The following is a 22,869-nucleotide window of genomic DNA, read 5'->3' as shown; positions in this document are numbered from 1 at the left end:
TTAAAAATTGTTTAAAAATATGTTTGAGGATGGGTGCAGTTTCTCACACCTATAATCCTAGCACTCTGGGAGGCCAAGGCAGGAGGATCACTTGAGGCCAGGAGTTTGAGATCAGCCTGAAAAGAGCGAGACCCCATCTCTACAAAAAAATAGAAAAATTAGCCAGGCGTGGTGGTGTATGCCTGTAGTGCCAACTACTCGGGAGGCTGAGGCAGGGCAGATTGCTCAAGCCCAGGAGTTTCAGGTTGCAGTAAGCTATAATGACACCACTGCACTCTATCTTGGGAGGCAGAACAAGACCCTGTCTCAAAAAAAAAAAGTTTGAATTATTTTTCAATAAATAGGTTTAAATGATATTATAGGAGCAACTAAAATTAACTATAGTTGGATAAATAAAAGTGAAAAAAAATTAGTATAAAGTAAATAAGTAACAGTTGCGTAAACAGCATTCCAGAGTTTTTCTACAATAACAGGCAAAACATCTTTTCCATCAAGTCCACCTAGGATTGCCCTAAGATGCACTAAACTATAAAACACAACAGCCAGGCTCTTTCAAAAGTGAAAACTTATAGCATCAAAGTTTTACTTTAAAAATCAACCTGGCCTCAGCCGGGCGCGGTGGCTCACGCCTATAATCCTAGCACTCTGGGAGGCTGAGGCAGGCGGATTGCTTGAGGTCAGGAGTTCAAAATCAGCCTGAGCAAGAGCGTGACCCCGTCTCTACTAAAAATAGAAAGAAATTAATTGGCCAACTAATATATATAGAAAAAATTAGCCGGGCATGGTGACGCATGCCTGTAGTCCCAGGTACTCGGGAGGCTGAGGCAGTAGGATTGCTTGAGCCCAGGAGTTTGAGGTTGCTGTGAGCTAGGCTGATGCCACACACTCTAGCCTGGGCAACAAAGCGAGGCTCTGTCTCAAAAAAAAACAACAACAAAAAAATTAACCTGGCCTCTAATGAAATACACAGACACATGTATTTATATGTGTGTGTGTGTGTGTGTGTGTGTATATATATATATATATATGAGGGGTCTTCAAAAAGTTCATATAAAATGTGTATTATGAAAAAACTGCATGGATTTCAAAATATTTTTACACCAAAATAAACTCACACTAACCTGTTATAACATGGCTTAAAAAGATCTAGTTTGAGACACTCAGAAGGATAAGACATAAGTTTGAAAAAGAATCCTATCAGCGCAACATGAATTCTGCTAAAATTGAACAAACAACAAATTTATGGTGGGCCGGGCAAGGTGGCTCACGCCTGTAATCCTAGCAACCTGGGAGGCGGAAGCAGGAACATCAACTGAGGTGAGGAGTTTGAGACCAGCCTGAGCAAGGACAAGACCCCAACTCTACAAAAAGTAGAAAAATTAGCTGGTCTTGGGCACATTCCTATAGTCCTAGCTACTTGGGAGGCTAAGGCAGGAGGATGGCTTGAGCCTAGGAGTTTGAAGTTGCAGTGAGCTATGATGACGCCACTGCACTCTATCTGGGGCAACAGAGCAAGACTCTGTCTCCCCCTGCAAAAAAAAAAAAAAAAAAAAAAATTCTGGTGAAGCTTAGATGGAAGAATGATGAAATTATTGATGACATATGAAGAGTTTACGGGGACAATGACCCCAGAGAAATAAGCAATTTACAAATGAATAACTTGTTTTGAGAAGGGATAAGATGATGTTGAAGATGAAGCCTACAGCAACAGACCATCCATATCAATTTGGGAGAAAAAAACTATCTCCTTCATGCCCTAATTGAAGAGGACTGAAGATTAACAACACAAACACTAGCCAACACCACAGACATCTCAACTGGTTCAGCTTACACAATTCTGACTGAAAAATTAAAATTGAGCAAATTTTCCACAGGATGGGTGCGAAAACAACTGTACCCAGATCAGCTGCAGACAAGAGCAAAGCTTTCAATGGAAATTCTAAACAAGGGCTCAAGATCTCAAAGCATTTCTTTGAAGTACTGTAAAAGGAGATGAAACATGGCTTTACCAATATGATCCTGAAGACAAAGCACAAAGCAATGGCTACTGACAGGTGCAGTGGCTCTCACCTGTAATACAATAACTTTAGGAGACCAAGGTGGGAGAAATGCTTGAGCCCAGGAGTTAGAGACCAGCCTAAACAACACAGTGAGACCCAGTTGCTTAAAAAAAAACAAACAAAAAAACAGCCAGGCGTGGTGGCATGTGCCTGTAGTCCTAGCTACTCAGGAGGCTGAGGCAAGAGGCTTGCTTGAACCCAGGAGTTCAAGGATACAGTGAGCTATAATCAGGCCACTGCCCTCCAACTTGGGTGACAAAGCAAGATCTTGTCTGTTAAAAAAAAAAAAAAGCAATGGTTACCAAGAAATGGAAGTGGTCCAGTCAAAGCAAAAGTGGACCAGTCCAAGAGGATAACTGGGGATGCTCAAAACATTTTGTTTGTTAACTTTCTGGATGGCCAAAGAATGACAACATCTGGTTATTATGAGAATGTTTTCAGAAAGCCAAAGTGCTAGCAGAAAAACACCTGGAAAAGCCTCACTAGAGAGTCCTTCTCTACCACAACAATGCTCCTTGCTCATTCCTCTCATCAAATAAGGGCAATTTTGTGAGAGTTTTGATAAGAAACCATTAGGCATCCACCTTACAGTACTCTTTTGGCTCCTTCTGACTTCTTTTAGTTTCTTAATCTTAAAAATCTTTGAAGAGCACCCATTTTTTTCAGTTAATAATGTAAAAAAGATTGCACTGACATGGTTTAATTCCCAGGGATGGGAATTGATTAAAGGGATGGAATAAATGGCTGGTATCACTGCTTGGAAAAAGTATATTGAACTTGATGAAGTTTATGTTGAGAAATAGTTTGTATTTTTTTTTGTGTGTGTGTGTTTTTTTTTTGAGACAGAGTCTCACTTTGTTGCCCAGGCTAGAGTGAGTGCCATGGCGGCAGCCTAGCTCACAGCAACCTCAGACTCCTGGGCTCAAGCAATCCTACTGCCTCAGCCTCCCAAGTAGCTGGGACTACAAGCATGCGCCACCATGCCCGGCTAATTTTTTCTGTATGTATTAGTTGGCCAATTAATTTTCTTTCTATTTATAGTAGAGACAGGGTCTTGCTCTTGTTCAGGCTGGTTTCGAACTCCTGACCACGAGCAATCCACCCGCCTCGGCCTCCCAGAGTGCTAGGATTACAGGCGTGAGCCACCGCGCCCGGCCTTGTATTTTTTATTTTTATCTTTTAATTCCCCCGTCCATGAACTTTTTCAAGTCCTTCTGTATATATTCTAATTCCCAAATAGTATTTTACTTATAAGCTTTATCAAAACCTAAGAACACTCTGACATAAATTGTCTCTCCCTTTCTCTCTTATACACACTCTAATTAGCTCATTTTCCTCAAATAAAACATAGCAAATATTAAGATTATATATTAAAGTCCACTTTTATTTCTCATATTTAAAAAGTATGACAGAAGCTGGGTGCAGTGGCTCATGCTTGTAATCCTAGCACTCTGGGAGGGTGGACTCCCTGGGACTCTGGGAGGACTGCTCAAGGTCAGGAGTTAGAAACCAACCTGAGCAAAAGTGAGACCCCATCTCTACTAAAAATAGAAAGAAATTAATTGGCCAACTAAAAATATATACAAAAAATTAGCGGGGCATGGTGACACATGCCAGTAGTCCCAGCTACTCGGGAGGCTGAGGCAGGATTGCTTGAGCCCAGGAGTTTGAGGTTGCTGTGAGCTAGGCTGACATCATGGCACGCTAGCCCGGGCAACAGAATGAGATTCTGTCTCAAAAAATAAATAAATAAATGATAGAAAAAGAAGAGAAAAATGCTACCAACCCAAGTTCATGAAGAAATTCCTTATTAACAATGTGTTTTAACAAAAATTTTTCAAAATTTCTATCTGGATTAGAAGTACTGTGTGCACCCAGGCTGCCAAAAGAAATTTTTCTCTGTTTTATTTCTATTTAATGTTTTTAACTAGAATACTTACTTGCATATATCTGTAGAATCTTGAGTTCCTAAAGCATATAATGATGAACCAATTCTATTGTAATCATCTGCAGCACCTATGGAGAAATTTTTAAGAATTTAATATATTTATTTATTTGTTGATTTAAAAATACTTGGCCAGGCACAATGGCTCATGCCTATAATCCCAGCGCTTTGGAAGGCCAAGGCAGGAGAATGGCTTGAGGCCTGGAGTTTGAGACCAGCCTGAGCAACATAGTGAGACCCAGTCTCTACAGAAAATAAAAATATTAGTTGGGTGTGATGGTATGCTTGTTATTAGCTATTATATACTTTCCTATGATCAGCCCTCTCTAGTAGCAAACAGATGTCCGTTTTCCCCTTAGCTGATCACTGCCTTTCCACATTTCCATTAACTGACTTCTATTAGAGCAAACTTTTTGTTCTTATATCCATTTTAATCATCACCACCACAATGACTCCTTTAAGAACTGGTCTGACTCTATCATCTTTGTTACATTCTTTTCTTCAGCCTGGGCAACATAGCAAGACCCATCTCTACAAAAGATTAAGAAGACCTGTAGTCCTAGCTGAGGCTGAGGCAGGAAGATTGCTTGAGCCCGGGAGTATGAGATTATAGTGAACCATGATCAGACCACTGCACTACAGCCTGGGCAACAGAGTGAAACCATCAACTCTTAAAAAAAAAAACCCACAAAAAACCTTACTGAACACCTATCTGCCAAACAATGTGTAATATGAGATACCCAAAGTCTAGTAAACAACACAAACAACCATAATACAGTATGATGAATATTTTATTAGACATAGTTAAAACTGCTTTGGAAGCAGGGAAATAGGTGATTCCATATGAGTAAGCCAGGGAAGGACTTATACAAACTACAGAACAAGTAGAAGAACCTTGTAGGATGAACAAATCTTTATCAGGCAAAGGGAGAGCATTTTGGATAAAAGGAACAGCATGGGTAAAGGCCAGGGAGACATAATAAAAGAGCACAGTGTATATACTCAGTGAGCCTTGTGGGACTATGATACAGTAGAATACACAGATGAGTGATTGAAGTTGAAGATAGAAAAAGTTAGCTGGAAGCATCTTGGAGAAAAAAAATCTTGTAAACCATAATATAATTTGGATTTAATCTTAGAGAAATTGGTGTTACTAAACATTTCAAAGTCATAATAGTGGTAAAATCAACATCAGAAGGATTTTAGATATAAAAATTCTGCTGCAATAAGGCAGGATTTAGAAACAGTAGACCTGAATTAGGAAGGGAAATTATGGAGATTGGGAAGCTAGATGAATGGTGGCACTATTACCTTTGGATGCCAGGAAGTAAAGTACTCAACTTTGACACAACACTCTTCCCAGGGTTCACCCCACAGGGCAACACACTTGTTGAGAAAAGATTATAATGGATGCATCTCTTAGTTTCAGGAAAAAACAAAACAAAACAGTATAGTCCAATTGTTTCAAGAGCATGGACTTGGAAACAGACTACCTGGGTCTTCCCAACTTAACCCAGCTTCCCAACCTAAACAGCTATATGACCTTGGGCATATCGCTTAACCTATCAGAGCCTCAGTTTCCTCATCTGGAAACAGGGATAATAATGGTAATCACCTCATATAATTATTTGGAGAATTAAGTGAGTTAATAAATATTACTATGTACCCAGCACATAATAACTACAGTACTATATAAATATTTGCTATTATTAACCAATGAAGTCTTCATTAACCAATGAAGATACTTATGTGGAAATTCCCACTTACACTAGTAGTTATTGTTACAAGTGCTTATTCCCTAACAAAATAATAATCTTTATATTATTCTTATGTTGCACAAAATTACATTCAACTAATAAGGCTAACATTTGGTGACTCTATTTATTGATTGCTTCTTTTTTTTTTAGCGTATTATGGGGGTACAAGTGTTAAGGTTACATATATTGCCCATGCCTCCCGCCCCCCTCGAGTAAGAGTTTCAAGCATGTCTATCCCCCAAACATTGCAAATCTTACTTGTTTGGTTGTATATACCCATCCTCTCCTTCCCCCTCCCGACACCCGATAAATGTTACTCCTATATGTCCACTTAGGTGTTGATCCGTTAATACCAATTTGCTGGTGAGTACATGCGGTGCTTGTTTTTCTATTCTTGAGATATTTCACTTAGTAGAATGTGTTCCAGCTCTACACAGGAATATACAAGAGGTGCTATATCACCATTGTTTCTTAAAGCTAAATAGTACTCCATGGTATACATATACCACATTTTATTAATCCACTCATGTATTGATGGGCACTTGGGTTGTTTCCACAACTTTCCAATTGTGAATTGTGCTACTATAAACATTCGAATGCAGGTGTCCCATTTGTAGAGTGTCATTTGATCTTTTGGATAGATGCCTAGTAGTGGAATTGCTGGATCAAATGGTAGATCTACTTGTATCGCTTTGAGGTATCTCTATATTGCTTTCCACAGAGGTTGAACTAGTTTGAAGTCCCACCAGCAATGTAGGAGTGTTCCTCTCTCTCTGCATCCACGCCAGCATTTATTGTTTGGGGACTTTTTGATAAAGGCCATTCTCACTGGAGTTGTAATATCTCATTGTAGTTTTGATTTGCATTTCCCTGATGATTAGAGATGTTGAGCATTTTTTCATGTTTTTGGGCCATTATTCTGCCTTCTTTTGAGAAGTTTAAAGCACATATATTCTGACATCTTTTATAAAGAGACTTTGAGTACAAACTTCAGACTCTAAATGATAATTTCTATACGTAAGATTCTTCACTATTTTTTTTTGTTTTTCTTTTTTTTTTGAGGCAGAATCTCACTCTGTTGCCCAGATAGAGTGCCGTGGCATCAGCCTAGCTCACAGCAACCTCAAACTCCTGGGCTCAAGCAATCCTTCTGCCTCAGCCTCCCGAGTTGCTGGGACAACAAGGCATGCACCACCATACCCGGCTAATTTTTTCTATATATTTTAGTTGGCCAATTAATTTCTATTTTTAGTAGAGATAGGATCTCACTCTTGCTCAGGCTGGTCTTGAACTCCTGAGCTCAAGGGATCCTCTCACCTCGGCCTCCTAGAGTGCTAGGATTACAGGTGTGAGCCACCTCACCCGGCCTAAATTTTTAAAGAAATATAAAACATATAGATTTCCATTGCACAGTAATTCCTAGTAATTATAATCAACAGTTATATGTATCATTTCATATTTATAAAGTTTTAAACAAAGGATGAAAAGTATATTTATAAGGGACGAAAAGTATATTTTATCCTTAAAGTTATTTTATAAACAAGGAAATTAACACAAGACTATTAAGTGATTTGCCCAGGGCTCTAAAGCAAATCACTAATAAATCTAGTAAGATATTCAAGTTTCTCACTTTTTTTTTTTTTTAAGAGATGGGGGACTCCCTCATGCTGCCCAGGCTAGACTGCAGTGGCAATTCACAGGTGCAATCATAATGCACTGTAGCTTCAAACTCCTGGCCTCAAGCAATCCTCCTATCTTAGCCTCCCCCAAAGCTGGGACTGTAGGTACAAGCCAATGTTTCATAGTTCTTAATTATGGAATGGGCAAGTATAAACTACTACTACATTAGAAGAAATCTGAAAAGCACAAAGATACAAGAAAATAAAATATAAAAATAACTGTTAACCTTCCTGTAAGAATTACACAAGAATAGAGATTATCCTGCCAGAATTTATCAGAGCTTCCAAACCTTTTGGTCTTATGACCCTTTTATACTCTTAAAAATTACTGAGGACCCTAAAGAGCTTTTATTTATGTAGCTTATATCTATCAATATTTACTGTATTTTTTAAGATCATCAAATTGGGAAAAATTTTAAATATTTACTATTTCATTTAAAATCAACAGTATTTAAACCTCTATGTTAATATAAATAACATTTCAAATGAAAAAATAATTATATATTTTTAAAAATTTGTGAGCAGTGACAATGTTACAAATTTGCAAATCTCTTGTATCTGGATTAATAGAAGATAAACTAGATTCTCCTATCTGCTTCTGTATTCAATCTATGGCAGTATGTTGCTTTTGTTTAAGTATGTGGGAAAAAATCCAGCCTTAAACATGCAGCTGGAAAACGAAAAGATATTTTACTAATCTTTTCAGATAGTTATGGACATTCTTTTTTGTTATCACACCAAAACTTAACAAGTAGTAGTTTCTTTTTTTTTTGAGACAGAGTCTCACTTTGTTGCCCAGGCTAGAGTGCGTGCTGTGGTGTCAGCCTAGCTCACAGCAACCTCAAACTCCTGGGCTCAAGCAATCCTACTGCCTCAGCCTCCCGAGAAGCTGGGACTACAGGCATGCGCCACCACGCCCGGCTAAGTTTTTCTATATGTATTAGTTGGCCAATTAATTTCTTTCTATTTACAGTAGAGACAGGGTTTCGCTCTTGCTCAGCCTGGTTTCGAACTCCTGACCTCGAGCAATCCGCCCGCCTTGGCCTCCCAGAGTGCTAGGATTACAGGTGTGAGCCACCGTGCCCGGCCTAACAAGTAATAGTTTCTTTAACGGTTATATGCCATGTAGAATCTAAAATCATACAATGAACGTTCTAGTCTGTTACATTAAAATCTACTGGTACAAGTGATATTTATCCAAAGAATGCAAGGTTGACTTAACATGTGAAAATCAATCAGTGCAATTAACCATATTAATCAACTAAAAAAGAAAACCATATGAGGCCAGGTATTGTGGCTCACTCTAGTAATCCCAGCACTTTGGGAGGCCAAGGCAGGAGGACCGCTTGAGACCAGGAGTTTGACACCAACCTGGACAACACAGTGAGACCTTATCTCTACAAAAAAATAAGAAAAATCAGTCAGGTGTAGTAGTGCACACCTGTAGTCCCAGCTACTCAGGAGGCTCAGGTAAAAGGATCCCTAGACTGTAGTTTGAGGCTAGGGTGAGCTATGAGCTATGATCATGTCACTACACTCCAGCCCAAGCAACAGAGCAAGACAATCTCTTAAAACAAAACAAAAAAACTCCTCCTCCCCCCAAAAGAAAAACAATATAATTATCTCAACAGCTGTAAAAAAAAAAAAAAAGCATGTGACAAAATCCAATATTCATTCCTAATTCCAAAAAAAAAAAACACAAAAAAAACCCCACAAAAACTGACCAAACCTCTCAGAAAACTAGGAATGTAAGAAAATTTCCTTAACTTGATAAAAGACATCTAAGGGCACAGTGACTCACTCACATCTGTATTTCTAGCACTTTGGGAGGCAGAGGTGGGAGGATCATTTGTCCAGGACCAGCCTGAGCAACATAGTAAAACTCCTGTCTGTTCAAAAAAATACAAAAGTTAGCTGGGTATGGTGGTACTGCGCCTGTAGTCCTAGCTACCTGGGAGGCTGAGGCAGTAAGATCACTTGAACACAGGAAATTGAGGTTGCAGTAAGCTATGATGATGCCACTGTACTCTAGCCTGGGAAACAGAGGGAGACCTTGTCTTAAAAAACAAAGGGGTGTCTGGGAGGCTGAGGAGGGCGGATTGCTCGAGGTCAGGAGTTCAAAACCAACCTGAGCGAGACCTTGTCTCTACTAAAAATAGAAAGAAATTATTTGACCAACTAAAAATATATACACAAAAAATTAGCCAGGCATGGTAGTGCATGCCTGTAGTCCCACTCGGGAGGCTGAGACAGAAGGATTACTGGAGCCCAGGAGATTGAGGTTGCTGTGAGCTAGGCTGACGCCACGGAACTCACTCTAGCCTGGGCAACAAAGTGAGACTCTGTCTCAAAAAAACAAACAAACAAACAAACAAAGGGGTGTTCAGAATCCATAGGAACATGTTAAGGGGGAAAAAAAATAAAAAATGTAAATTAATAAAATTGTATATTTAAAACAAAAACAAAACACAAAGGGGTGGTGTAGAGAAGTTTTTGTAGAAAAATCTCTACCTAACATCATAGTTAATGGTTTAACACTAAATGCTTTCTCCATAAGGTAAGTAAGAAGGCAAAGATGCCTGCCCTTACTACTTCCAGTTAGCATTATATTGGAAAGCCAAGTACAATGCAGCAAGGAAAAGAGATAAATGGTAACCAAATCATAAAGGAAGTATGGCTGTCCTCATTAGCAGAAGTGACACAATCATCTATGTTGAAAATCCTGGGGAATCTACAAAATGGTTACTAGAATGAGTTTATTTAGCAATGTTGCATGATACAAGATTGACACTGAAAAATGCATTGCATTTCTATATATTAGCAAAGAACTGGAAATTCAAATTTAAAAAACATAACATTTATAAAAACATCAAAAATATTTAGGGATTAATCTGACTAAATGTATAACATCTATAAAATGGAAACTATAAAACACTTCTGAGAGAAAAAAAATTTTTTTTGAGACACAGTCTCACTCTGTTGCCCAGGCTACAGTACCATGGTGTCAGCCTAGCTTACAGCAACCTCAAACTCCTGGGCTCAAGCGATCCTCCTGCCTCAGCCTCCCAAGTAGCTGAGACTACAGGCATGTACCACCATGCTCTGCTAATTTTTTGTTTGTATTTTTAGTTGCTCAGCTAATTTTTTCTATTTTTAGTAGAGACGGGGTCTCATTCTTGCTCAGGCACCTCACAAATTCCTGACCTTGAGCAATCCTCCTACCTTGGCCTCCCAGAGTGCTAGGATTATAGGTATGAGCCACCTTGCCTGGCCATACTGACAGAAATTAACAAAGACCTACTTATATGGAGATATACTATATTACTGTATCAGAAGAATCAATATTGTTTTTTTTTTTTTTTTTTTTTTGAGACAGAGTCTCACTTTTGTTGCCCAGGCTAGAGTGAGTGCCGTGGCGTCAGCCTAGCTCACAGCAACCTCAAACTCCTGGGCTCAAGCGATCCTCCTGCCTCAGCCTCCCAAGTAGCTGGGACTACAGGCATGTGCCACCATGCCCGGCTAATTTTTTGTATATATATTTTTAGTTGGTCAATTAATTTCTTTCTATTTTTAGTAGAGACGGGGTCTCGCTCAAGATGGTTTCGAACTCCCAACCTCGAGCAATCCGCCCGCCTCGGCCTCCCAGAGTGCTAGGATTACAGGCGTGAGCCACCGCGCCCGGCCTGTTTTTTTTTTTTTGAGATAGAGTCTCGCTTTGTTGCCCAGGCTAGCGTGAGTGCCGTGGCGTCAGCCTAGCTCACAGCAACCTCAATCTCCTGGGTTCAAGCAATCCTGCTGCCTCAGCCTCCCGAGTAGCTGGGACTACAAGCATGCGCCACCATGCCCAGCTAATTTTTTCTATATGTATTAGCTGGTCAATTAATTTCTTTCTATTTTTAGTAGAGACGGGGTCTCGCTCTTGCTCAGGCTGGTTTCGAACTCCTGACCTCAAGCAATCTGCCCGCCTCGGCCTCCCAGAGTGCTAGGATTATAGGCGTGAGCCACCGCGCCCGGCCTTCAATATTGTTAAGATGTCAGTTCTCCCCAAATTAATCTATAGATTCTATACAATCCAAATCCAAATCCCAGTGGGTACCTTTCTAGAAAGTGACAACCTGCTTATAAAATTCATATGAGGGGCCAAAATAACTTTGATAAAGAATGAAGTTCTTTATCAAGAAGTTATGAAGTTCTTTATCTTATGAAGTTCTTCAAAAGAATGAAGTTTGATGAAGAATGAAGGCTGAGGCAGAAGGATTGCTTGAGCCCAGGAGTTTGAGGCTGCTTTGAGCTAGGCTGACGTCACGGCACTCTAGCCCGGGCAACAGAGTGAGACTCTGTCTCAAAAAAAAAAAAAAAATGAAGTGGGAGGACTTACTCAAGAACAAAATGTCATCATTAGTCATTCCCTAATGACTAATCAAAACCACACCAAGTTACCACCACTAACCTATTAGAATGGTTAAAATTTTAAAAAACTGACTATCCTTCTTGGCAAGGATGTGGAGCAACTGGAACTCTAATGCACTGTTCATGGGAATGCAAAATGGTACAATCACTGCAGGAAAAAAGTTTGTCAGTTACTTAAAAAGTTAAATATATATTCACCACATTACCCAACCATTCTACTTCTAGGTATTACCCAAGAGAAATGAAAGCACATGTCCATACAAAGAATTGTATACAGATGGCTCATATAAGTTTTACTTGTAATAACCAAAGCTACAAACAACCCAAATGTCCACCAATGAGTGAATGGATAAATAATTGTGGTATACCCATACAGCAGAATGCCACTCATCACAGGAATGAACTATTGATAACATAATTTGGATGAAATTGCAAAATAGTTTTATTGAGTTTCAAAGCCAGACAATAAAGAATACGTACTGTATGATCCAATTTATATAAAATTCTAGAAAATATGAACTACAGTGACAGAAAGCAGATCCATACTTGCCTGGGAATGGGGTGGGAAGCAGGGATTACAAAGGGTCACGAGTTTGGAGGAGTGAAGAATATGTTCATTATCTTGATTGTGGTGAGGATTTCACACACATGTCAAAACTTATCAAATTGTATGCTTTATTATATCCTATTAATATCAATTATACTCAATAAAGCTGTTCAAAAAACCCAGTGGTTTATCCTGCACTTTGAATGGATCTTTTAGAAATATGATTTTGTAGCACTATGAACTGGCCATTTAGAAAATCTTGGTCCAATGAATTATGCAGATCTCCAAATGGTGACACACTTCATGATACAATATAAAAAGAAATCACATTCACTAGTATTACCATCAATCTCATCAGACAAGTCTTTAATTATTGGGAAGCAAGCTCATGGTGACAGATACAAGTTTTTCAAAAGTCTAATTATTGCTTAAAAACTTGACTTTTATCACTGGCAACATACCATCTTTGTTTTCCTTGAAGTAACAGGCTCACTTAGTTGATTTTTTTAAGAAACTTGTGCCAAATATTTACATCTGAATAATCATAATTTGTCTGTCATTCATTTAAATAAAACTAATGTTCTACAAAAAAAGCAGCTAGTCTGATCACAACTCAATCACTAAAATGCTTTTCTAGAGAGAACCATAATATTTTGGTATGTAGCCAAAGTGTTTTATGCATTTCTCCTATTTTATCACTCAGAATATAAAAAAATGTATACCCAAAGATGGATATTATAATTAATTTTAATGTTTCTTCAAGGACATTCTTAAATGAAAGTCACATTTTTTAAAAATCACAAGTGCATGGCAGGAAAGAGTACAGGGATTATTAGCACAGATTGGTACCACTGCCTTGATTTGTTCTAAGGTACCAGCAGTTTTTTGCTTTGAGACAGGGTCTTGCTCTGTTGCCTGGGCTAGAGTGCAGTGGTGTCATCATAGCTCACTGAACCTCAAACTCCTGGGCTCAAGTGAACCTCCTGCCTCAGCCTCCTGAGAAGCTGGGACTACAGGCATATGCCATTACACCTGGCTAAATTTTCTGGTTTTAGTAGAGACGAGGTCTCACTGTTGCTCAGGCTGATCTCAAACTCCCAGCCTCAAGTGATCCTCTAAGCAGGTCTCCCAAAAGTGCTAGGATTTTAGCCATCATTTCTTTTGTATTTTAAGTATAAATGTCCACAATGGTGAAAAGGCAGAAAGTAGCACAGTATTATTATGAAAATAGGTTTCACCTTCCAGACTCATTTTAAAAGGGCTTTGGGATATAGGCTTCATAGATCACAGCTTGAGAAACACTGTTCTGTATCAAGACTTTTACAAACTATAAATAACATATCAACTTTATAATTATTCCATTAAAAAACATACGCCTTAGCCACAGAAAAATCTTACTTTTGTGAGATCTTGTCATCCTATCAGATTTAGCAGATGCATCCTTAACTCGGTTATGATATTCTAAAAGGAATGTTCTTTCATGCTCAAAGAAATCATCTACGTCCTAAAGGATCAAAAGAAAATATGAACATTTTTTTTTACTTATTTGCTTTAGTTTAGTATGTAAATCACTTTGTTTTATTATAAATATAAAAAATCATCAGTGAGACAGCACAGCTATGCTCTAATAATCAGATGTCATACTGACTTCACCAAGTTAAGACTTTAATAGACATGCACTTGTATCTATTAAATAAGAAATCTATGATTTTATAGCCAAAGGCTTAGCGCTCCCCATGTTCGTATGTTATACTCTGAAATATGTTCCTACTTGTGCTTTGTCTCTACAATCCAGCCTCTCCAAAAACACTTTACCACCAGTGGAAGTGATCAATTTTTTTTGAGAAAAAAACTCTGGTAGATAGAAGAGACAATCTATTTTTCTTGGTCTATTATGTTTTCTGGGGGCCATTGCTGAAGGCTGCCTGGCCTTAGTCATTAGGTCCTCCCTGACTGCTCTGGGGAACCTGGACAAACTTGCTGAGAGCCACAATATTATCAAACTCTGTCTTAAATATTTTTTTGAAACTATACATTAAAAAAAAAAATTATCCGCCTTTATCAGTATTGGGACTAAAAAATATTAACAGTACTTTTCCTCCTTCTAAACTAGCAATAATTCATTGAAAAAGCATCAGCTGATATGATGTAACTAGAGGCCCACATCAACAGAACAGCAAGAGTTAATACTGACAAAATGTCATTTAAATTCCGTAATCACATGTAACAGTTATCTTAACAGTAAAAATGGGGATAAAACTAACTTGCAGGATTATAGTGAAGATTAAATAAGAAAATGTGGGCTACCAATCAAAACATTATAAATGTTTCAAAATGTTATTACTTTATGGGCACATTTTCTCAGAACCTTTTGAAGCCAGGTGTTCCGGGCCAGTCACACACATCTGGCTCAGAATAAACTTCTTTAAATTAAAAAAAAAGGTTATTATTTTACTAATAAAATTATCAAAATCATAATCAACTTGGTGGCTTACATTTAATGGCTAGGAAAAATGTTTAATATTAATGCAGAAGCAACATCAAAATGGAAGCAAGCTAAGTCCTTATGGAAAAGCAGCCACAGCATATGCACTGCCAACGTATCAACTGACCTGTCTCTGAAAAACCCGGGTATAAATGGAATAAATAGTACTCTACACTCATGCTTTTTTTTTTTATTTTTTATTTTTTGAGACAGAGTCTTGCTTTGTTGTCCAGGCTAGAGTGAGTGCCGTGGCGTCAGTCTAGCTCACAGCAACCTCAAACTCCTGGGCTCAAGCAATCCTACTGCCTCAGCCTCCCGAGTAGCTGGGACTACAGGCATGTGCCACCATGCCCGGCTAATTTTATATATATACCAGTTGGTCAATTAATTTCTTTCTATTTATAGTAGAGACGGGGTCTTGCTCTTGCTCAGGCTGGTTTTGAACTCCTGACCTTGAGCAATCTGCCCGCCTCAGCCTCCCAGAGAGCTAGGATTACAGGCGTGAGCCACCGCGCCCGGCCTACACTCATGCTTTATTATAGATGTATCTGTACAACAATCTGTAAAAACAGGCAATGATGACAAAACAGCATTCTTTATCTTTCTTATTATTTGCTTGATAATATAACATTTTTCTCATATTTTAACAGCTAGTCTTCAGATAAAACAATTCTTCTATCATTTTTAGATTATTAAGAAAAGTTTAGGTGTTATTTAGGTAAATAATTGGCTTTCTAAGCTTTTCCACACATACTATCTCATTCAATCTTATCTTTCCAACAATCTTGTGAACTAGGTGGTATTACTAACCCCATTTTGAAAACAGAAAAACTGAGGTTCAGAAAAAGAAAGTGACTTTTTCCAAGATCATGTAGCCATGAGACAACACCAAAACCTTAACTGAGATCTTCTAACTCCAAGTCTGAACCTAAGACCAAGTCTGAACTCCAGGTCTGCTTCTAATATTTGCAAGACTAAGAGCAAGTATGCAAACAGAGGCAGCTCTGTCTGTCCTGCATCCAGGGGGACTTCATGTGCATGGGGGTGGACATTACATCCTACACACTGATCTCTCCTGTCTCTCCTCTCTATCCCAGTTGCCCCACAGTCACTCTCCTACCTCCAGAATGCACACAAGTGGCATAAACTCAGGGAACATGCCCACATAGGACTTGGAGGACGTGGGATTTGAGCAGGGAAATAGGGGGCTCTAGATACCTGGAACATGGTCTAGTTTGGAGGGAGTGGGTGTGGGCTCCAGGTGAGCAAATACCCCTGGACTGCAAACTTCTCACCCCTTGGAGAAGGGAGTTCTCTAAAGAGAGGAACCCAGGGAAGGGAGCATAGTTTCCCAGGACTAAGGATTTTACTATTCAAACTTTTCTTTTATCCCAATTATACACACTTGAAATCTCCCTCTTAAAAGCAGTAAATTCTCAATTAATACCACTAGTAACCAAATAAAATCTTACCTTTACTCCTGAAACAATTACTCCATCTGCTGATTTAACCATGTTTTTAAAAAAATCTTCAAGCTTTTCTTTTTTATTTTTTCCTCGAACACTCAACTGAAAGAAAAGTAATTTAAGTTAGCTTTTTTTTTAGGTTACACATGGAAAGTAGTGTCTTCTTTATTATTTGACATTTAAATGGCAATCTCAAGAGTATTCCAGTTTTGGGGCCAGGCATGGTAGCTCTTGCCTGTAGTCCTAGTACTCTGGGAGACGGAGGCAGGGGGATTGTTTGTGGTCAGGAGTTCCAGACCAGCCTGAGCAAGTGCGAGACCCTACCTCTACTAAAAACAGAAAAAATTAGCCAGGTGTAGTGGTGCATGCCTGTAGTCCGAGCTATCTGGGAGGCTGAGGTCGGAGAATCACTTGAGCCCAGGAATTTGAGGCTGCAGTGAGCTATGACAATACCATTGCACTCAAGCCTGGGTGACAGTAGTCTGCCTCAAAAAAAAAAAAAAAAAAAAAGAGCAAAGAGCTCAGTTTTTTTTTTTTTTTTTTTTTTGAGACAGAGTTTCGCTTTGTTGCCCAGGCTAGAGTGAGTGCCGTGGCGTCAGCCTAGCTCACAGCAACCTCAAACTCCTGGGCTCAAGCAATCCTCCTGGCTCAGCCTCCCAAGTAGCTGGGACTACAGGCATGCGCCACCATGCCCGGCTAATTTTTTCTATATATATTAGTTGGCCAATTAATTTCTTTCTATTTTATAGTAGAGACGGGGTCTCGCTCTTGCTCAGGCTGGTTTCGAACTCCTGACCTCGAGCAATCCGCCCGCCTCGGCCTCCCAGAGAGCTAGGATTACAGGCGTGAGCCACCGCGCCCGGCCTAAGAGCTCAGTTTTTAAACTTAATATAAGTGGCAATTTCAACATGTATATCGGTGATTCTAACTTTAGAGCAAAAAAAAAAGAGGCTTTCCATCATAATGTACTCAGGCCTCATTCCCAAAGATTCAGATTCAGTTGGTCCACAAGACCTAGATATCTCACATTTTTATAAGCATATCTGATAATTCTGTTGCAAGCAGCCTTGTCACCATACTTTGTCAAACATTGCTATATAATATAAAGATAACTGAAATTTTAATTCAGGAATTCCTTTAAACATGTGAAATTTATTGGGATACAAAATACCATCATATGATTCTACAATAACTCTGAAAATATATTCTACAAATTCCTTACTTGGAACTAATAGAAATATCATCTCGTCTGGTTTTTGGGGTCAGAAAATTATAAGGGACACAAAAGATGACTTTGAATGACATAAATGGTTATCCAAGGGCAAAAGTGAGAAGCAGGCCGGGCGCTGTGGCTCACGCCTGTAATCCTAGCTCTTGGGAGGCCGAGGCGGGCGGATTGCTCAAGGTCAGGAGTTCGAAACCAGCCTGAGCAAGAGCGAGACCCCGTCTCTACTATAAATAGAAAGAAATTAATTGGCCAACTGATATATATATATAAAAAATTAGCCGGGCATAGTGGCGCATGCCTGTAGTCCCAGCTACTCGGGAGGCTGAGGCAGAAGGATCACTGGAGCCCAGGAGTTTGAGGTTGCTGTGAGCTAGGCTGACGCCACGGCACTCACTCTAGCCTGGACAACAAAGCGAGACTCTGTCTCAAAAAAAAAAAAAAAAAAAGTGAGAAGCAGCTAACTCTTTTGACTCTTAGCACTTGCTGCATCAGGGTGCCCCATAAAGGAACATCTCATTTAATTCCCTTATCTATTGCCATGGCTGCAATGCCCACCTTTATGTAAATGACTCACAGATCTCCATCACTACCTGTTATGGTCTAAATGTACATGTCCACCCAAATTCAAATATTGAAACTAACCCCCAAGGTTAGTATTAAGAGGTGGAGTCTAACCCGAGGGGGGAGGGGAGGCATGGCCAATATATGTAACCTTAACATTTGTACCCCCATAATATGCAGAAAAAAAAAAAAGGGGGGTGGGGCCTAAGCTGGGCATGGTGGCTCATGCATGTAGTCTCAGGAACTCAGGAGGCTGAGGTGGGAGGATCACTTGGTGCCCTGAGCTCAAGGCTGCAGTAAACTATGATCATGCCTGTGAATAGCCACTGCACTCCAGCCTGAGCAACACAGAGAGACCCTTTTGAAAAAAAAGAAGAGGTGGGATCTTTGGAAGATGATTTAGGTCATGGCAGTGGAGCCTTGATACATGGGATTAGTGGTCTGGTGTGGCAGCTCTCCCTTGAGGATCACTTGAGGCCAAGAGTTTGGGACCAGCCTGGGCAATACAGAAAACCCCATCGCTACAAAAAATTAAAATAAAAAAAAATTAGCTACGGGTGCACATGTAGTCCTAGTAACTCATAAGGCTAAGGGCAAGAGGATCACTTGAGCTGGGGAATTCAAGGTTACAGTGAGCTACGATCACTGCACTCTAGCCTGGCAACAGAGCAAAGCCCTGTCTTTTAAAAAAAAAAAAAAGCAAAAAAAAAAAACCAGAAAGGGCACAATGGTTCATGCCTGTAATCCTAGCACTCTGGGAGACCGAGGCAGGAGGATCACTTGAGGTGAGGTCAGGAGTTTAAGACAAGCCTGAGGAAGAGTGAGATCCCTGTCTGTACCCAAAATAGAAAAAATTAGCTGGGTGTGGTAGCACACACCTATAGTCCCAGCTACTCGGGAGGCTGAGACAGGAGAATTGCTTGAGCCCAGGACTTTGAGGCTGCAGTGAGCTAGGCTGATGCCAGGCCACATTATCCAGGGTGACAGAGCGAGACTGTGTCCCAATCAATCAATCAATCAATAAAGGAGATTAGTGCCCTTATAAAAGAGACCCAAGGGAGCTTGTTAGCCTCTTGCCCCTTCCTTCTGCCAAGGGAGGAAGTGGCAAGAAGATACCACTTATGAAACAGAGGGCCCTCACCAGACTCCCAAACTTATGCACCATCTTTTTTTAGGCTTTCTCCACACCATTTGCTGATACTAAAACGGTTATTATAGTGCATCATCATCTTTATTTCTATAATATTTATTTCTTAATATTTCATATTAAGCATATGTTAGTTTGTGAGGAAGAACACTAAGTAGATCTACTTTGTTGGGATAAAATTTAGGAAAGCCTAAGACATCTGAAAGCTATTTATACAACTGATCTAAATATTTAGGCCGGGCGAGGTGGTTCACACCTGTAATCCTAGCACTCTGGGAGGCTGAGGCGGGCGGATTGCTCCAGGTCAGGAGTTCAAAACCAGCCTGAGCAAGAGCGAGACCCTGTCTCTACTAAAAATAGAAAGAAATTAATTGGCCAACTAATATATATAGAAAAAATTAGCTGGGCATGGTGGTACATGCCTGTAGTCCCAGCTACTCAGGAGGCTGAAGCACGAGGATTGCTTGAGCCCAGGAGTCTGAGGTTGCTGTGAGCTAGGCTGACGCCATGGCACTCACTCTAGCCTGGGCAACAAAGCGAGACTGTCTCAAAAATAAATAAATATTTAATAATCTTTTTTTTTTTTTTTTTTTGAGACAGAGTCTCACTTTGTTGCCCAGGCTAGAGTGCCATGGCATCAGCCTAGCTCATAGCAACCTCAAACTCCTGGGCTCAAGTGATCCTTCTGCCTCAGCCTCCGGAGTAGCTGGGACTATAGGCATGCTCCACCATGCCCAGCTAATATTTTCTATATATTTTTAGTTAGCCAATTAATTTCTTTCTATTTTTAGTAGAGACAGGGTCTCGCTCTTGCTCAGGCTGGTCTTGAACTCCTGACCTTGAGCGATCCTCCCGCCTGAGCCTCCCAGAGTGCTAGGATTACAGGTGTGAGCCACCGTGCCCGGCCAATATTTAATAACCTTTTACTTATTAATTCAACGAATATTTACTTTATATCTCAATTGCTAGGCATTGCTCTAAAATAGTGAAAATACAATGGCGAAAAATTACAGTCTCATCCTCACAGACCTCACATTTTAGTGGGGGCAGATAGATAATGCATATGTAAAGTAATTTAAAAAATATAGATATTTAATTTCAGGTAATACTAAGGACCATGATAATGGGATAGAGTACTTGAAGAGTGGGGTTACTCTAACTCAAGTGACCCTGCACTGATATTATTACCATGCTTCACTTCATATCTATGCTATTCCACCAATTTATTACTACAGCTCTAACCCAGGTCATACATAAGGCCCAGCAAAAAACAAACACATGAAAAGTAATGACAGCACTCTATCATATGTTTTTTTTTGAGACACAGTCTCACTCTTGGCCAGGCTAGAGTGCCGTGGCATCTTCAGAGCTCACAGCAACCTCAAACTCCTGAGCTCAAGTGATTCTCCTGCCTTAGCCTCCCAGGTAGGTGGGACTATAGGCACGCACCACCACGCCTGGCTAATTTTTTCTATTTTTAGTAGAGACAAGGTCTCACTCTTGCTCTGGTTGGTCTTGAACTCCAGACCTCGAGCGATCCTCCCCTGCTTCAGGCTCTCAAATTGCTGGGATTACAGGCGTGAACCACCACGCCTGGCCATATCATATGTTTTTTCAATGTATTCTTTAGCTACTCTATCATGAGTCATTTTTCAGCTTTTTTTTTTATTATTAATTCATGATATAGCCAGTGTTCTCCTAATTATAAATGTCTACATGACAGTAACACATAAGTACTCTATGAAAACACCTGTGCTTAAAAAGTGCTACATTTCCCTGATCTTCAGTTACTTCATACTGTTTTATAAAAAAAATTCTATCTATGCTCTGTTGTCAAAAGAAGAAAAAAAGTGTGTCCTCTACTGTTTAGACTTAGTGACAACTTATCACTGTATCTACTAAAACTAAACCAGAAAAGTAAATTTATATACACAAAATTGTTTGATCTTAATGTTAACTTGTAAACAAATACCCACTATGCTCCATTTGTTTTCTACTAACATGGTTTGTCATCCAAACATAGCTTCCAAGAACTGTATCAGCTATCCACTAAAAAATTTTTGCCAGCACTATGAATGAAGAAATCTTTAAAGCTCAACTACCTCCATCTCTCTGTCTTATAACAGAGTTTGTAAGAAGGGGGAGGTAGGAAGGAAAATCAGGAGCAATCAGTACTAAAGAAGATCAGTTAAACAGATGCAGAGTCAAGATTTGCCCAAATCAGGAATTCTTCAGGTCAAGCACCTACCTAGAATTCTCCATAAGGCTTCAGAAGATTTCAAACTCAATTTAAGACACCTCAATCAATCTGATAAGCCTATTTCTTGAGAAATTCACAATTAATGATGAAAAATCAATATCCTAAGAATTAACATGACTTACCACCATTCCATCAATTAATCTACTCAAGTTTGATTGAAATCTGTATTACTACTGAAAAAGTGTCTCTTTAAACTGCCTTGAAAAATACGAACATTCTAAAAGAAGCCTTAAACCTTTTCTAACTACTCTCTGCTTTTTCCAGTGACTCTAAAATGAAACACTGATCACTGTGTTAATCAAATCAATACTCACATCTTGATTATATTCCAAGAAGACATGGAAATTTAAATCTTTTCTCAAAATTGGATGTGCTGCCACTCGACATAGGAACACTTCATGCATTGCAACTGTCTTCTTGAATATTGCCAAATATTCACTAGAAACAATACACAAAATTAATGGTAAAAAACTCCATCAACTAGAAAGGCATCTGCGACACAGTTTTTCAGCAAATACACTTTGGATTATTCCAAATGCGAAATTAGAGATACAAAGACATAATTCATGTAAACAAAGGTTTTAGTTGAACTGTTAATGAACTATAAAACCCAGCTCTGACAAAGACTTCATGCCAGTTAATAAAGTTTATTATACCTAAATGTTAATATTTTTAAGTTGTGTAAACTTTTCTTACTATGCAAATTGATGTTAAAGGTAACTAAAGGGGCATTCGTTTTCACCTCCAGAGAAAGTATACTACAAATTATTTGATACAACCTTAATGATTCAATTTCTACATAATTACTGCTAAACACACCTTAGTACAAAAAAAAATCAAAACCCAAACCTCAGTAAGAATATTTTCAATGTAAATAATTATTTTCATCTAATGACCCAAACACACAAGAAACAAACCCACTCTGAAGAGACTGATTTTTGCCATTACCCTGAAGAAATGTGTTTAAAATATTTTATTACCAACAGTGAATCACAGCGACCATATAGTAATACATGTCAGTTTGGAAAAAAAACCCAAAACACTCAAGGAAAAGGCTTGATATTCTTGCTTCAATTACGTGCAAGAAGGATAAGTTTTACATACCAGCAAACCAGCAGGACCAATGTTGGGAGAAGTTTGATCTCTGTGAGGGTAGTCATTCAGTGAAGACAAAAAAGAAGGATGCAGAGGATGGAGGTAGCAGTAGAATAAACCCAAGGTTCTCTGTTATCCAACCCCTAACCAGACCACAAAAGAATCATGATCAGGGCCACTGGAAAATCACAGATTCTTCAATATTAATGTTCTCTGCTAATTTCCAGTT

The 22,869-nt window shown here is 39.2% G+C and overlaps 1 protein-coding gene across 2 annotated transcripts in view; it reads right to left on the bottom strand.

The window, feature by feature from the left end:
- SNX6 (sorting nexin 6) overlaps positions 1–22,869 on the bottom strand; it is a 334,434-nt gene that overhangs the window by 20,234 nt on the left and 291,331 nt on the right. For both annotated transcript variants that reach the window (XM_012736493.2, XM_076004109.1), the window contains exons 7-10: positions 21,860–21,983; positions 16,356–16,451; positions 13,797–13,902; positions 4,001–4,076 (exon numbers count right to left, since the gene is read on the bottom strand). In XM_012736493.2, the coding sequence (XP_012591947.2) occupies positions 4,001–4,076; positions 13,797–13,902; positions 16,356–16,451; positions 21,860–21,983 (402 nt within the window). The remainder of the gene's footprint in view (positions 1–4,000; positions 4,077–13,796; positions 13,903–16,355; positions 16,452–21,859; positions 21,984–22,869) is intronic.

This window comes from Microcebus murinus, chromosome 6 (assembly GCF_040939455.1).
Source record: "Microcebus murinus isolate Inina chromosome 6, M.murinus_Inina_mat1.0, whole genome shotgun sequence".
NCBI classification, from domain to species: domain Eukaryota; kingdom Metazoa; phylum Chordata; class Mammalia; order Primates; family Cheirogaleidae; genus Microcebus; species Microcebus murinus.
The sequence above is the reverse complement of the archived record's forward strand: the minus strand, read 5'-3'. Positions and strand labels throughout refer to the sequence as shown.